Below are 13,830 nucleotides of genomic sequence, written 5' to 3'. Positions count from 1 at the left end.
TAAGCCATGGAACCTTGCCTTCATGTTGGGTTGGGTGAGTACTCTCTCGGTTAGACGCAGTTGAAAAATGACCCTCTCTATGTACGGAGTCGGATCCGATCGGGTGTTTAGAACGTGAGGGTTGGTAGACTCGGGGTATATATTCCCTATCACACACATAGGGTCTCATTAGGTTTGTGGTTGGGACCTTGGCGAGGATGGATGCTAAGGACCTTTTTTAGGAAAGTTTACAAGGACAATCACAAGTTAAGGATATTGTCGAGAATTACAGTCACTTGTTGTCAACAGACCTAGAGGATCTTGCTAAGAATAGTCATAGGGGGTCACATTGACTACACCAACCTTCCTGCCATGATCATATCAACATAAAAGAATCATCTTTATAATTTCAAAAATTAAATATGATACAAAATTAGTCAGACATCGTGAATTAATCAGACAATCATTAAATCCTATCACAATTTGAAATTCGAATCTTCATAGTTTTGGCCTTGGCATAGAGAAATAGACAGCATGAAATTAACAAGTGATGATCACCACTTACCTAACCTAATGCTATCAAAATGATAGTGTTATATTGAGGGGCGAATATAATCCAAAAGGTGGCCATCATGTTCTAGGGAGACTATTCCCATTCCCATTCCTATTCCCTAAATTATGCAATTTCAATGGATAAAATCACCTTCTTCTAATTTAATGTCCGACAATGTTGTTGTCCCATTCACTCACCTTTAAGTCCCTTCAATAAAGTGGGCGAACGAGTATTGGCTTATTGCTCCACTTAATTGCATTATTTTAATTTGTTGTGATAGTGAACCATAATTTGACATATATATTCTTTTATTTTTATGTTCCATACTCATCAATTCTTGTACTATGTATTGGTTGGTATATAATTATATAAAGAAATAAATGGTGCAATATGATATATACTAAGAATAGAATAAGGTAAAAAAATAAAAATGAATTGAGGTGATAAAAAATATCGTGAACTCGTGTTCTATTTTTATTTATATAATATTAAACATATATGGTAACTTTTCAATATAGTACCGAAGAATATTTATATATTTTAATTTTATTTTATATATACTATATAAACAACCCATGCATATATGGAATATAATTTATTTTAAAAATTACAAATCAAACTTTCTATAGAGATTGAAATGGATTTGTATTTTATTTTTTTATAATCTTTGGATAAAGTGAAAAATTAGAAGTCACTCTCCCAATGTAAACATTAGATAAACATTATCACACTGGAAAGGTAAATCACACTTTACAAGACCCGTGCCACAAATTCAATTAAAAAAATATAAACAAAAATTAAACTCGTGACCTTATACTTTTCGATATGAAATTTCATTTAAAGATCTACCTGATAATTCACTCCAAGGCAATGTATTTATTTTATAATCCACGTTAAAATGGGGTTTATGAACTCACGTTCTCACACGAGTCAAAAGTTGCATGTAATAACCTTAAATCCATCTCATCTACTTCTCTGTCACATGTTCACACCAATTCACCAAACTCTACCCATATCTCATTTACTCCATATTAATCTCTTTACCCTCCTCACCAATCCACCATAAAGGAAAAAGGAAGAGGAACAAATCAATGGATCGGAAAAACATAAATTGGAAATGTGATGTATGAACTCAATTGGCTAATTAATAAAAAGAGTTAAGTTTAATTTTATTGGCACGTATCTTGTCACATGACATTAGTTTATAATACTTCGGAAAATTTATAAATTTATACATATGAGGAGATTTACCTCTTTAATCGAATTTTTATGGTATGAATTGTAAAATTATTATTGAAGGGTTGGATGTAAATATGTAATCCGATTTACTTTTATTATTATTATTATTATTATTATTATTATTATTAAGATAGGAGTAGTATTGTAAAAATCAGCTTAGACATTTCTAGGGCAAGACAATTTCAGCTCTAGACAGTTTTTAGTCGACTGACCGACTAACTGATCGATTTGGCCGAGTTGAGCGGCTAATTCCGGTCGAGTCGAGCGCCTAACTTGATCGAGTCGGTGCCAACTCGATTGAGTTGGCATTCAACTCGACCGAGTGATTTTTTTGCCTGCTTGGCTACTCATCTTCTATATTTATTCAATAATGTATTCAACTCATCATCTAACATATGTAGATGACTATTTTGGAAATTATAACAGTCTAACAACTCCTAATCTTTAGTGGGAAAAATGATGACCATATACTCGAATTACTCAGCTGCTTAGGCGTTAGGCGCACTTGGGCGCCCGACTAGTGCTACAACATTGGATAGGAGGGGTAGAACTATTGAGATTGGGTTGTAAGAATCTACCACATGTACTCCCTATTTTTACTCCATCACTTTTTATTTCCTGATGTGGTAATTGATGATTAGTTATTTTCATTATGTGAGTCCTAATGAAAATGTCAATATTAAAACTTTGTGGGGGAAAGTAAAAATTGAGAGTAGAATTTGAAAATTGGAATATTATTTTCCTTTTTTTAATAGGAAAAAGTAGAGGGAAACAAGTTAATGAAAAGGGGGAAAAGGCGTAAAATGGAAACTTGAAGCTTGAGCCTTTCTTCATGGTGATGGATGTCTGTGTAAAAAACGTTAAAACGGATGAAATGAAACCAGAAAAAGTTGCTGCAATAAACACAGAAATATACGGAATGAGTCAATACCACACCCCCTTGTGAGCTTTGTACAAAAATCATATTGTGCCGTTTGTGCTTTTTGCTTTGAAAATTTGGCGTCTTTGTCCATCTATACCCCACCCCATCATCATCACCATCAAAGCTCTCTCTCTCTCTCTCTTCTCTATCAGTTCCAAGTTTGAAATTCTCCGTATGAACACTTCTCCACACGGCATTGAAACTCTAATTTTTCCCTACTTTTTTGTGCTTATTTTAACTGTTCTTGGTACTATTTATCTTCAAGAACCCAGAAATCTTTGGTTGTAACGAAGATGAGCGAGAACCCAAATCCGAAAGCCAAGAATCCAACGACCCACTCCGATTTCTTGAAGAGATTCAAGCCGCGGCTGAAGGCTCTGGAGACTTCGCCGGGCGTTCTTGGCTGTTTCTTCCTCACGCTCTGCTTGCTCTTTTGTCTCTCCTTGCTGGACTACAGAACTGTGACCAGTGGGATCCCGTTTCGTGGGCCGTCCTGGTTTGGGGCCAGTGATAATCAGTCATTATTGAGCTCTGATGTAGATCGGAAATTGGTGGGATTTCTTGAAGAAGACGGCTGCGATATCTTTGAGGGGAGTTGGGTGTGGGATGAGAGCTACCCGCTATATGAATCACAGGATTGCTTGTTCTTGGATGATGGGTTTCGTTGTTCTGAGAATGGTAGGCCTGATAGATTCTATACCAAATGGCGCTGGCAACCTAAACACTGCAACTTGCCCAGGTTTGGTTAAATCTTTCTTTCACTTTCTGTGCTTTTCAGCATTCTATTCTTGTGTTTGTCTTGATGGAAAGTTTCATTCTTTTGTTCTCCAATTAATCACTAATGGAAAAAACCATAACTTCTACCTCTAAGATAGGTGAGTTTTGGGTTGCAATGAATTGATGAAGGCTATAGAACTTTGGTGAGTTATTCCCTATTTTCAAGATAGGGCAATAGGTGCTCGTGGGCTAGTTCAGTTGGTTCAATCGATCAGTATTACGGAGTTCGAATCTCAATGAGAACCTAGGGGTCATTGGGACCTCGACCGATTAGACCCCTTGTCTATGCTAGAGGTGGGAACCTAGAGACTGATTGGGCGACTTGGGTAGGGGTTTCGGGGGCTTAGGATTAGTCTGGTGTAAGTCGGGAAACTTAATGCATAAAAAAAATGATAGGGCAATAGGAATTTCATATGGGGCAATTGCTATAGGTTTTAGCTTTAGGCTATTGAATTTGTTTAGACCACTTATGCAGGAATGAACTTTCTTAATGCTTGGTAAGAAGAAAGAAAGGAATTGATTATCTGAACTTTCTTACTATATTTGGGAACAGATTTGATGCAAAGAACATGTTGGAGAAGCTGAGAAACCGGAGGGTTGTGTTTGTGGGAGACTCGATTGGGAGGAACCAATGGGAGTCCCTTCTCTGCATGCTTTCTTCTGCGGTTTCTAACAAGAGTTCGATATACGAAGTCAATGGAACTCCGATCACGAAACACACTGGTTTCTTAATCTTCAAGTTCGAGGATTTCAACTGCACGGTTGAATATTATAGAGCCCCATTTCTCGTGGTACAAGGCCGTGCACCTGCTGGCTCCCCGAATAAGGTAAGAATGACTTTAAGGCTCGACCAAATGGATTGGAGCTCGAGTAAGTGGAAAGGTGCAGACGTGCTCGTCTTCAACACGGGTCATTGGTGGAATTATGAGAAGACGATTAGAGTGTAAGCTTTATCTCATCTATTAAAACCATATTCTCCTCGAATGCAAATTTCTAATTTCCTTAAAGACTTTTAAAAGATCTATTTTTTGACCAGTGAATTCCTTCAATTGACAGGGGATGTTACTTTCAAGAAGGCACGGAGGTGAAGATGAATATGAGCGTGGAAGATGCGCTTCACAGATCAATCGAAACATTGGTCGATTGGTTAGGTCATGAAGTAAATATGTCCAAGACCCACGTTTTCTTTCGTAGCTATGCTCCTGTTCATTTCAGGTTTGTCTGATTCTCGCCCCATTATTTGATCAAGATTTACTTTTTAGCTCGTGATTTCGTTAAAGATTTTACTTTATTCTCCAGTTTTGTTAAAAACTTTCATAAATCTCCATTCCATTGATTGATTGATTGAATCATCTGTCCATTTTTTCCTGCCCCACTCCAAAACTATGTTGTCTTGTTTCTAATGCTCGTGAAGATCCTTGATTGCTTGGTTTATTTCATTTCTACTCACATAATTGAAATTAGTGACAAGATAGTATTTTGTTTTTAGTGGTTGGTGGTTGGGGACAGGATAGTATGTGCTTAGCTCTAAGATTTAACGGGTTTGGAATACGGTTTCTGGACCTGTCACAATCCTCTCAGAAGGACTAAACATCTAAACCAATTCCTTTGTTTTATACGTTTAATGTGGCTAACAGAGGTGGGGACTGGAAAACCGGTGGTAGCTGTCACCGGGAGACGCTCCCCGACCTGGGATCATCACAAACGGCATTCAAATCGTGGATGGAGTTTAGCACGGTGATCGATGTTTTGTCAGAACGTCGGGATTCAAGATTGCAGAAATTGGAAGTTCTGAACGTGACTGGCATGACTTCTCGGAGAAAAGATGCTCACTCGTCTTTGTACTATTTAGGCCCCAAGTCGGGACCGGCTCCTCTTCACCGGCAAGACTGCAGCCACTGGTGCCTCCCCGGGGTCCCCGATTCCTGGAACGAGCTCCTCTATGCTGTCTTTGTCAAGCGGGAGCTCAAGAACGACTCTCGGTCGTCTCAGGTTAGACAGGCTGTGAATCTTTCTCGACCAAGTACAAAAGCAGCCCTGGAACGTCACACAAAGTGACAAAGCCCCCCTCCGGTTTTCAGCCTTTGTATAACCTCGAACACAATCATGTTCAATCCTAGTATCCTAGGATGGGAATCATTCGATTGGTAGAACAAAATTCTTTTGCAGTCTGCATCTGCTCGTCGAATGGACTCGATTGAGGATGCTGCATCACCAGATGAGACTCAAACAAATTGTTTGTACCATTGAAGTGGATTCATTTGATAACCAAATTTAGGCCTGATTTTTGCATTTTGTATACAGAAGATCCTGTACATGACATTTTACCTTGTATATATATATATATGATAAAAATTTTAAAGCTATTATATGTTAAACACGCTCCCTCACGTGTGCAGATCGATTACTTTCTTTTCTTTGATTAGCTCTGATACCAAATTGAAGCATATACCACTTGGATTGCACATTTATGTTTATACCAGGTTCAACAAAACTTCTTTCACTGCAAATTATTGTCATTATTATTGAATGGTGGTTCTACATTGAACAAGTTGATGATAGAAAATCAAACACAATAACTGAAAGAAAACATATGGGATTATGGGAACAACATCGACTGAATTAGTCTGGTGTAAACTGGAAAACCAAACCCGAGACAATTGAAGCATGCGCTCCATCGATACTAAATTGAAGTATGTGCTCCATCTCAACTAAAAGTCTAAGCTGATAATTGGATGGCACATTAATGGTTATATGCTCAACAGAGACAAACCTGTATCATTCCTTAAAAGGGTACTGCTCATACCTGATGGAGCAGTCAAAGAGGAGGGCACGGCCGCCGATGCGGCGGCTGCAGGTGGCGGTGACGGTGGCGTTGGCGGCTCCCAGGCAAGTTGTGCAATCTGGGGTGGTGAGATTTGTGTTGCAGGTGGCATGGCCGTAGGCGAAGGCGTTGGGGTAAGGAGAAATGTTGTAGTAATCGTAGTTGTGTCTGGCCGGCGTCTCGTTCTGGAGCTCTTGAAGAACATAAGCTAGGCTGATGGCGAAAGGGTCGCCGCCGGTGTACTCGCCGGAGTTGCAGAGGACGCTCCTTGCGTTTGTGTTTGGGACGCTCTTAACTGTGGTAAAACTAAAACAGAGTGTGAAAAAGAGGATTAGTTCTGTGATTGTGGCTGCCATGTTTGAGAGACCAAACAGCCATGGCCGCAGGTCAGAGGTTTTAGCTGTGTTTCCTTTGTGGGACCTTTTCATTGAATCCTCCGCTGAATTGGACGACATGTCGTTTTTGTTCTTGTCCTATGTTTCTTGTCTTGTTCTAAGGATTTCATCTTGGTTCTTGTTTTTGGATCATCAATTTTTTTTCAAACTAAACACTGTAGCGGCCATAGACTAAAGGAATTGGTAATGCAAAATCATGCCCACAAGGCATTGACCAGTGGGTCTGTGTATTTTTTGTTTTTAAAAATTTATTTAATTTTTTTAATTTTTTTTAGGACTAATAATTATAAATTATTTAATACTTTAATAGTTAATACTAAAATATTAAATATTAATCTAAAAAATATTTAGAGTTTGAACAATTTAAGATTATTTCACTAAAAATGATATTGTTTAGAATGAAATAATCCATTTTTTTTTTTAAAAAAATAATAGCTAATTGGCCGACTAGGTGGCCTAGTCGGCCTAGACGGTCAGCGCCTAAACAGCCTAGTCAGCCTAGACGGTCAGCGCCTAAGCAGCCTAGTCAGCTGACCGCCTAGAACACCGATTATGGTGATACACTAGACTCCTTCTTAGTAGCGGCGTCCGGAAAAGAATAGGAAATGTGATTTCACTATATTTCTTACCGGGGACCGGGCCCACCACAAGAATATTTTTTTATTGGGCCTATCTTTTCTTTCATCTCGGTAGAAAGACGATCGGGAGAGGCTAATTCAAAACCCTCCGGTAAAATCAGAACAGCCCCCACATTCAAACCCCTTTTTTTACCATTAGAAAGAACTTGTTTCAGTTGCATATCGTAAGGGATTCGAACAACGGCTTCAAATACAATATTGGGAAGTACTACTTGTGGTACCTCAATATCTACGGGCTTATTAGCTAAATGACAATTGGCACATACAACAGGACCAGTTGCTTCTCGTGGATTTTCAAAAAATCGACGCTTAGATGCCAATTAATCGATGCCTAGGCCAAATTTTTACAATGCCAGTGATTGAAAATTTGTATTTAGAACTCATTCGATGGAACTCTTGAAGTGGACTGGGGACAACCCATCCTTGGGGGCTTATTGTTAATGTTAATAAGTATTTATTTGTTACGACATTATATCCCGACAATTGTAAAAAATTCATTAAAATTGTAAATAATACCAAACATATATTTACTTATAAATGATGGAACATGAACATAATTAATGCCTCACCAGCATAGCATACATTGTAGTTTGTACTATATAAGAAAAAGAGATATAGTTATTAAAGTTTTCTGGGAAGGCTTTTAATAATGATCTTCCCATCTACCTATTTACCATTTCTCTGTCTCCCCCTTTCACCTCTACATGTATGCTTTAATGCTGGGATCATCGGACCGACCTTCTGAACTTCGAAATTTTTTTAAATAATGACTTTTGAACCCCTTTGAGACAGATTCGTAGGGATTCCCAAAATTGGGATTAAAGTCGCAAAAATATTAGAAAAAAATTTTCAAAGTCAAAAGAGAGGTAAATGTTCAGTTCCAACGATATAATTAACCGTTATTTAGTATATTTTGTATGGTTAAATTAAACCTTTGAATATGATGATTTAGCTAGCTAGGCCTCAAATTTTTTGGTGTGAAACCCAGCAATGTCTCCTAGTTGTTCCACCTTTGTTGCCAACACTTGAACCTTCTCCACCATCTCATTCAACAGGAAAACAAAGGTTGCCATGCCCAAATCCGAAGGTGAGTTCACATTATTATGGTTATTAAGGTTGTCTTGTTTCATGGACTGTAACTTTGGACTTATTGTGACCTTAGCTCTGCATACTTTCATGTCTTTTATGCTCTCTCCAATCTCCCTCAGACTCCACACCAGCGTTACCCCCACGGCTTCGCAGGCCTCTTTGATGACTCCTCTTTCTGTTGGCAATGGCTAATCACCAAAAAGATAAACAACAAATTATCAAAAAAACTCGCAATTATTATCAAAAAATGCGTTCTGGGCAGCAAAGAATCACAAAGAGTTAAACCTGTGCAGATGATTGAATGCAACCTTTAAGAGAAATTACAGTTGCAGCAAGTTCTCTTAGAGCTTCCCCAATCTCCAAGTACTTTTCCCATGGATAAGCGAACCCAAACCTCCCATGCCACGGTTCCCATTTTGCAAAATTTGCCTGAAAATTTTAATTTTAGTTAATTTTTTGCTAATTAAAAATAAAATCTAAACACAATTTTCTAAGATCAATAAATTAATTAATTAAAGTGATATATGTGTGCTTATATAATTAAGTATATTATATACCAATGATTCTTCGTTGGACTTGGAATGCAAGACAGCCTTGCAACCACTGACATCGGCAGTTGCTTTGCTTTCTTTCTCGTCGGAAACCATGAAATACTCCTCCAGGCACCCTACAATCGTGTATAAATTTTGTCAATTATTAAATATATAAAATAATTTATCTATAAAATAATTTGCAAATCACAATAACTCATCAATAGGTTAGTAGAGAAGGACAAATATTGGTGTCTACAAGGAATCTACCTACTTTAGACATAATCCCTACACTTTCTTTATCGAAGTTGTCAAGATTCTAACATTAGTCCTGTTTTGTAAAAATTGACCTATAAGCCAATTTTGACTTATTTGACCACTATTAATTGTTTGATTTAGTTAAAATATCAATATAAGTGATTGATTAATTAGCTTTTTGCAACCTCAAAAGGCTAAAATTCAAAAAGCTATTCCAAACAATTTTTTCAATTAGCTTTTGAGAAAAAAAATTATATCAAACAGCTATCAAACTAACAGCTAATTTACCAAACATTTTTCTACAATCAGCTAATGCTATCAACTATTTACACCATCTAATTAATACAATTAGTTAACAGCCATTTTACCAAACATGGCCTTTATCTTTTCTCTGAAATATTACTAATTGAACCAGTGAGCTAAGTTGGTGTGGGCATAATAGTACAATTTTGTGATGATGGAAAGTAAAGTTTTACCTTGAAGAGAAGAAGCGATTTTGTCAAACTTGGCGGCGGTGGAGGAATGGAGTTCGTCGCCGGCCCACTCCGGGAAGACGAGCAGGCTGATGAAGATGCAGACGGCGAAGCCCATTCCGATGGTGCAGAGACGCTCGCGAGCCAGCTTCATAACCTTGTAGGCGCGCACGCCAGAAACCACCACCAAGTTGAACGTCAGGATGAAGATCATCACTCCATAGTCGTACTTCCTTTTGATCCCCGGCACCAACCTCGAGTACGTCGCCGCCGCACCTGCACATTTTCCGGCATCCACATATAAATTAAACCTCCATTGCTCTATGTAACAAATTAAAGATTCCCCCGAGATTCTTGGAAAAAATATCAGATTCATGTGCTCCATCTCAACTAAAAACGGAAGCTAATAGTTGTGTTGTACATTAATAGCTATATGCTCTGGTTACTCACTTATAATGAAAATGGAAATGCCAACGACAAAAGCACTGCGATAGCCGGGAAGTTGATCGGCCAAGACCGCCGCAAAACATCCTAGTAAGCCGCCGACGATGGTGCCGATTCCTCGGTTTATCCCTTTGCTCAGTGTCGCACCTGATCACCAACATTAATCAAGAAATTAAAACCAGACATCCCCCCACCGCCGGAAAATTAAACTAACTAACCCAAGTTTCCGACCATTATTCTCACCTGCGAAAAACTCGAAGACGACGACGACGGTCATGATAGCCCACATCGCATTCTGTCCGACTTGCCGGAAAAGAGGGTCCAGCATATACAAAAGGGAGACCAGAACCAAAGCCATCCCAACCTTAACGCTGTGCACCGCCTTTCTCTTGTCGAATTCACTTTTCACGGCCGCCGCCATTTTTTCCTTAATGGAGGAAAAACCATTCTTGGAAACAAAACAACACCGATGATCACGCTCCTCTGTCGTCTTCTCCATGCTTCCTCCTGCAACTCTACTTTTGTCATCTCCTTCTGGGTTGTTGATCGGGACGACGACCACGACTGAATTCATTTTTGTTAAATATGATATATATTGTTTCCTGGATTTCTTGGGCTCATAGGATGAGAGTTGGGGACCATGCAAAATTGCAAAACTCCCAAAACATATATATAGAGGAAATGAAGTGACAAACAATGGAGGGAAAAATGGAATGTTTGTATTAATTAATTTTTGTTTTTTATTTTATATGTGGGAGTCTAAGCCCCATGAGATCGTAGAATTTTATTTTTTGTTTTATTATAATTAGTAATGCATCAATTATATAGTGAGACAAATTGGGTCAAGAGCCCTCCCCCTCCCCCCCCCCCAAAAAAAAAAAAAAAAAATAATTGAATGGGTACACATCATGATTTTTTGTACCAAAAAATTATAAATTTTATTTTTGGAGTGTTTGGTAAATAACTTTTAACTTATTGAGTTAGTGATTTTGACTAGTTGATAGCATTAGCTTATTGTAGAAAGATGTTTGGTAAATTAGTTGTTAGCTGATAGCTGATTACATGCAAAATAACTTTCTCAAAATGTTAATTAAAAAAAAAAAAACTACTTTGAACTGCTTTTTGAATTTTAGGGTTTTGGAGCAATAAACTGTTACAAAAAGATAATTAATCAAACACTTATATTTGTTGTTTAACTAAGTCAAACAGCTAATAATATAATGGTCAAATAAGACAAAAGTGACTGATAAACTAACTAGGTTACCAACCAAGGCGTCAACATCATTTCAGTGTGATTTATCTCAAGATATAAAGTGGGTGAAAAAGGGTTCAGGAGTTCGAGAGAAATAATCGAATAGATAAAACATGACTTTTGTACATTAAAATTACGAATTTTATTCCATTCTTGTCAACATTTTTGGATATGATTTATTCTCTTTTCTAAAACTTAGAAACTATTCCACAAAAGCTGAGCTTGCCTTGCCATCCAAAAAAAAAAAAAAAAAAAAAAAAAAAAGAGGTGACGGAAGTACGTGTCATATATGTTTGTTATTAAACTATGATTGTGTTATTTAATTTGTTATATTTCACTCTCAAAAACCGTCACCAAACATTTCACAATAGCTTTCGTAATTAAAAGTAGTCCTAAAATTAAATATGTTTTTTTTTTTCCGTTAAAAAAGCATTTTAAGGCGCATGTTAAAAGAAATTTAGATACTTTAAAAAAAAAAAACATATTAAGTTATTTCAATTTTATGGGACTAATCTTAAGCTCACATGACCTTGTCTTAAGAATTAGATCCTAGTCTTCATGTGCGTACAAGGGATTCAATACAGACCTTCTAATTAACATTCTTGGGCATGACCTTTAAGTGAAACCACCAATCAACTACACACTAAGTCTCCGAAAACGAAATTACATCCACAGAAATTATGAAACTGATAAACAATACAAATAAACATTGTGTATCCGCTACTAGTTACAACTGGTGGCGTTGTGATAATATAAGCATTTGATTCTAACACAATACATAAACCGAGGCAATGCCACACTAACACTATCCTCCTCAATTATAGCTACTTGGGAGGAAATCGAACACCATGGGACAAATTATTGATCCACACAGTGTTATGTGGATCATAACAAAATGTACATTATTTTTGTACTGAATGTACATTATACAATATAATGTACACTCAGTACAAAAATAATGTACATCCCCTGAATACAATGTACATTATTTTTGTGTTGAATGTACATTATTTTATAGTATACAAAATATGGTCCACACAATAATAATTGAACACATGGAGACCCAACTAAGATAATCAAATTAAACCCAGCTTTTCTTTGACTTTAATTTCATGATGTTTAATTTAAATAATTCATCAATATATACGTTCAAATTGACTTGTAGCATGAGAGCTAGTGACCCATCCAAAGGAAGACAGGTGGGTAGTGTTGCAACCTTTGATCTAAATTAGGTTGTCTCCTTGTACTATTTCAACATAACATTATATATGGGTGGTCAATATTTCTTATGCCCTAATATTATATATAATTGATATAACGTACTGTACTTGCCAAAGAACGATTAAAAACAGATAAAAGTACAAAAAAATATATAAAAATATCTAGATATGCTTGTTCGTCCTCACTTGGGGTGGGTAGGTTCCATGGACTTAGTGCAGGTGTCAAGTTGAAGTGCACGGATGAAAGGGCTTCGGCACGCCTAACCCCACTGGTTTGGGCAAAAGAAGAAGGAACGTCGGGGAAAAGATAAAGTAAAACGAGTTTGAGTCATTTAATATAAAGTCAAAAATTTTAACTCATATGTATGCAGTGACACTGTAGTACTCTTGAAATATCAGAATAATTTCTTTCTCGAATAAATCTGATCAAGGTTTAATTAGATTAGTGTCGTTTTGTGAAATACACAGATACGATTCAAATAATGTTATTAAGAAAAGTATAGAAACATAAAACGTGAAAAACATCAAATAACATTAAGGGGTCTGATCACGAATGCATATATATGGTTGTACTAATATGTTGGATGAGTGGAACGTAACACGCTTGCCTCCATAACCCCAGCCATTGGATGCCAGTGTTTTGAAAATGGTGTAATTTCGCAATCCCCACAACCAATCGCTACCAATTTCTAGATTTTTTTGTCATATATCTTGGGGGAAATTGTATGATTTCGTATGCTGTCGCGCTATCAAAAATGAATATTTACTCTCCAGATATTTCAGTAGGTATTCAGGTTTATGGAAAAAAATGCATGATTGAAACATGACGATAGTCGTAGTATGGGAGCTACATCTAATATGATTAGCTTATTGTGGGTACTGGCCTTCCCACTTAAGAAGTGTATGTGTTGAGTCACATTGATTTACCCCTCAAACGTTCTGTGAAGGCAAGGGATTTCGCCTTTTGTAGGAAAAGATTGAATATTTACTATTGGATAGCTAGTGCGGAGGCTTGAATCCAAGACTAATTAAAGGACGTGTTTGTTATCCTGCCATTGAAACGTGACACTGATTGTTATGCTAGTATAATGAAATAAAGTTACAACTTCGCTATTAGTTATAATTTTTCGCGTATCAGAACATGTCACAAATTCAAATCTCATTTAGGGTGTGTTTGGAAACCAGGGAAATGACTTATTTCACAGAAAACATTTTCCTTTTCAGTATTTGGTTACAT

The 13,830-nt window shown here is 37.1% G+C and overlaps 3 protein-coding genes across 3 annotated transcripts; 1 reads left to right on the top strand and 2 right to left on the bottom strand.

Annotated features, from left to right (window-relative positions):
• The first annotated feature begins 2,789 nt into the window (after nt 1–2,789).
• On the top strand, nt 2,790–5,836 carry LOC109191301 (protein trichome birefringence-like 11). The gene is made up of 4 exons (XM_019341897.1): nt 2,790–3,432; nt 4,024–4,413; nt 4,527–4,685; nt 5,108–5,836. Exons 1-4 carry the CDS (start codon nt 2,987–2,989, stop codon nt 5,526–5,528), a joined length of 1,416 nt encoding a protein of 471 aa, XP_019197442.1. The 5' UTR covers nt 2,790–2,986; the 3' UTR covers nt 5,529–5,836.
• A 132-nt stretch (nt 5,837–5,968) lies between these two features.
• LOC109191306 (antifungal protein ginkbilobin-2-like) lies at nt 5,969–6,819 on the bottom strand. Its single transcript, XM_019341904.1, has 2 exons — nt 6,235–6,819; nt 5,969–6,118 (listed from the first exon to the last, which is right to left on the bottom strand). The coding sequence occupies exon 1, from the start codon at nt 6,747–6,749 to the stop codon at nt 6,249–6,251; it is 501 nt and encodes a 166-aa protein (XP_019197449.1). The 5' UTR covers nt 6,750–6,819; the 3' UTR covers nt 5,969–6,118; nt 6,235–6,248.
• Nucleotides 6,820–8,205: 1,386 nt separating this feature from the next.
• LOC109191302 (aluminum-activated malate transporter 14-like) lies at nt 8,206–10,764 on the bottom strand. Its single transcript, XM_019341898.1, has 6 exons — nt 10,365–10,764; nt 10,128–10,268; nt 9,681–9,953; nt 8,974–9,083; nt 8,702–8,845; nt 8,206–8,604 (listed from the first exon to the last, which is right to left on the bottom strand). Exons 1-6 carry the CDS (start codon nt 10,693–10,695, stop codon nt 8,284–8,286), a joined length of 1,320 nt encoding a protein of 439 aa, XP_019197443.1. The 5' UTR covers nt 10,696–10,764; the 3' UTR covers nt 8,206–8,283.
• Nucleotides 10,765–13,830: the final 3,066 nt, after the last annotated feature.

Source organism: Ipomoea nil, unplaced genomic scaffold (assembly GCF_001879475.1).
Source record: "Ipomoea nil cultivar Tokyo-kokei standard unplaced genomic scaffold, Asagao_1.1 scaffold1619, whole genome shotgun sequence".
NCBI lineage: Eukaryota > Viridiplantae > Streptophyta > Magnoliopsida > Solanales > Convolvulaceae > Ipomoea > Ipomoea nil.
Note: the sequence above shows the minus strand (reverse complement) of the source record. Positions and strands in the feature narration are given on the sequence as shown.

Excerpts from the sequence above, each read along its gene's own strand:
- LOC109191301 (XM_019341897.1), top strand. The coding sequence starts at position 2,987 with ATGAGCGAGAACCCAAATCCGAAAGCCAAGAATCCAACGACCCACTCC. Across the intron at positions 3,433-4,023 it reads AAACACTGCAACTTGCCCAG|ATTTGATGCAAAGAACATGT; the intron begins GTTTGGTTAAAT and ends ATTTGGGAACAG. Across the intron at positions 4,686-5,107 it reads TATGCTCCTGTTCATTTCAG|AGGTGGGGACTGGAAAACCG; the intron begins GTTTGTCTGATT and ends TGTGGCTAACAG.
- LOC109191306 (XM_019341904.1), bottom strand. The coding sequence starts at position 6,749 with ATGTCGTCCAATTCAGCGGAGGATTCAATGAAAAGGTCCCACAAAGGA.
- LOC109191302 (XM_019341898.1), bottom strand. The coding sequence starts at position 10,695 with ATGAATTCAGTCGTGGTCGTCGTCCCGATCAACAACCCAGAAGGAGAT. Across the intron at positions 8,846-8,973 it reads AGTCCAACGAAGAATCATTG|GCAAATTTTGCAAAATGGGA; the intron begins GTATATAATATA and ends TAAAATTTTCAG. Across the intron at positions 8,605-8,701 it reads GCATTCAATCATCTGCACAG|CCATTGCCAACAGAAAGAGG; the intron begins GTTTAACTCTTT and ends TTTGGTGATTAG.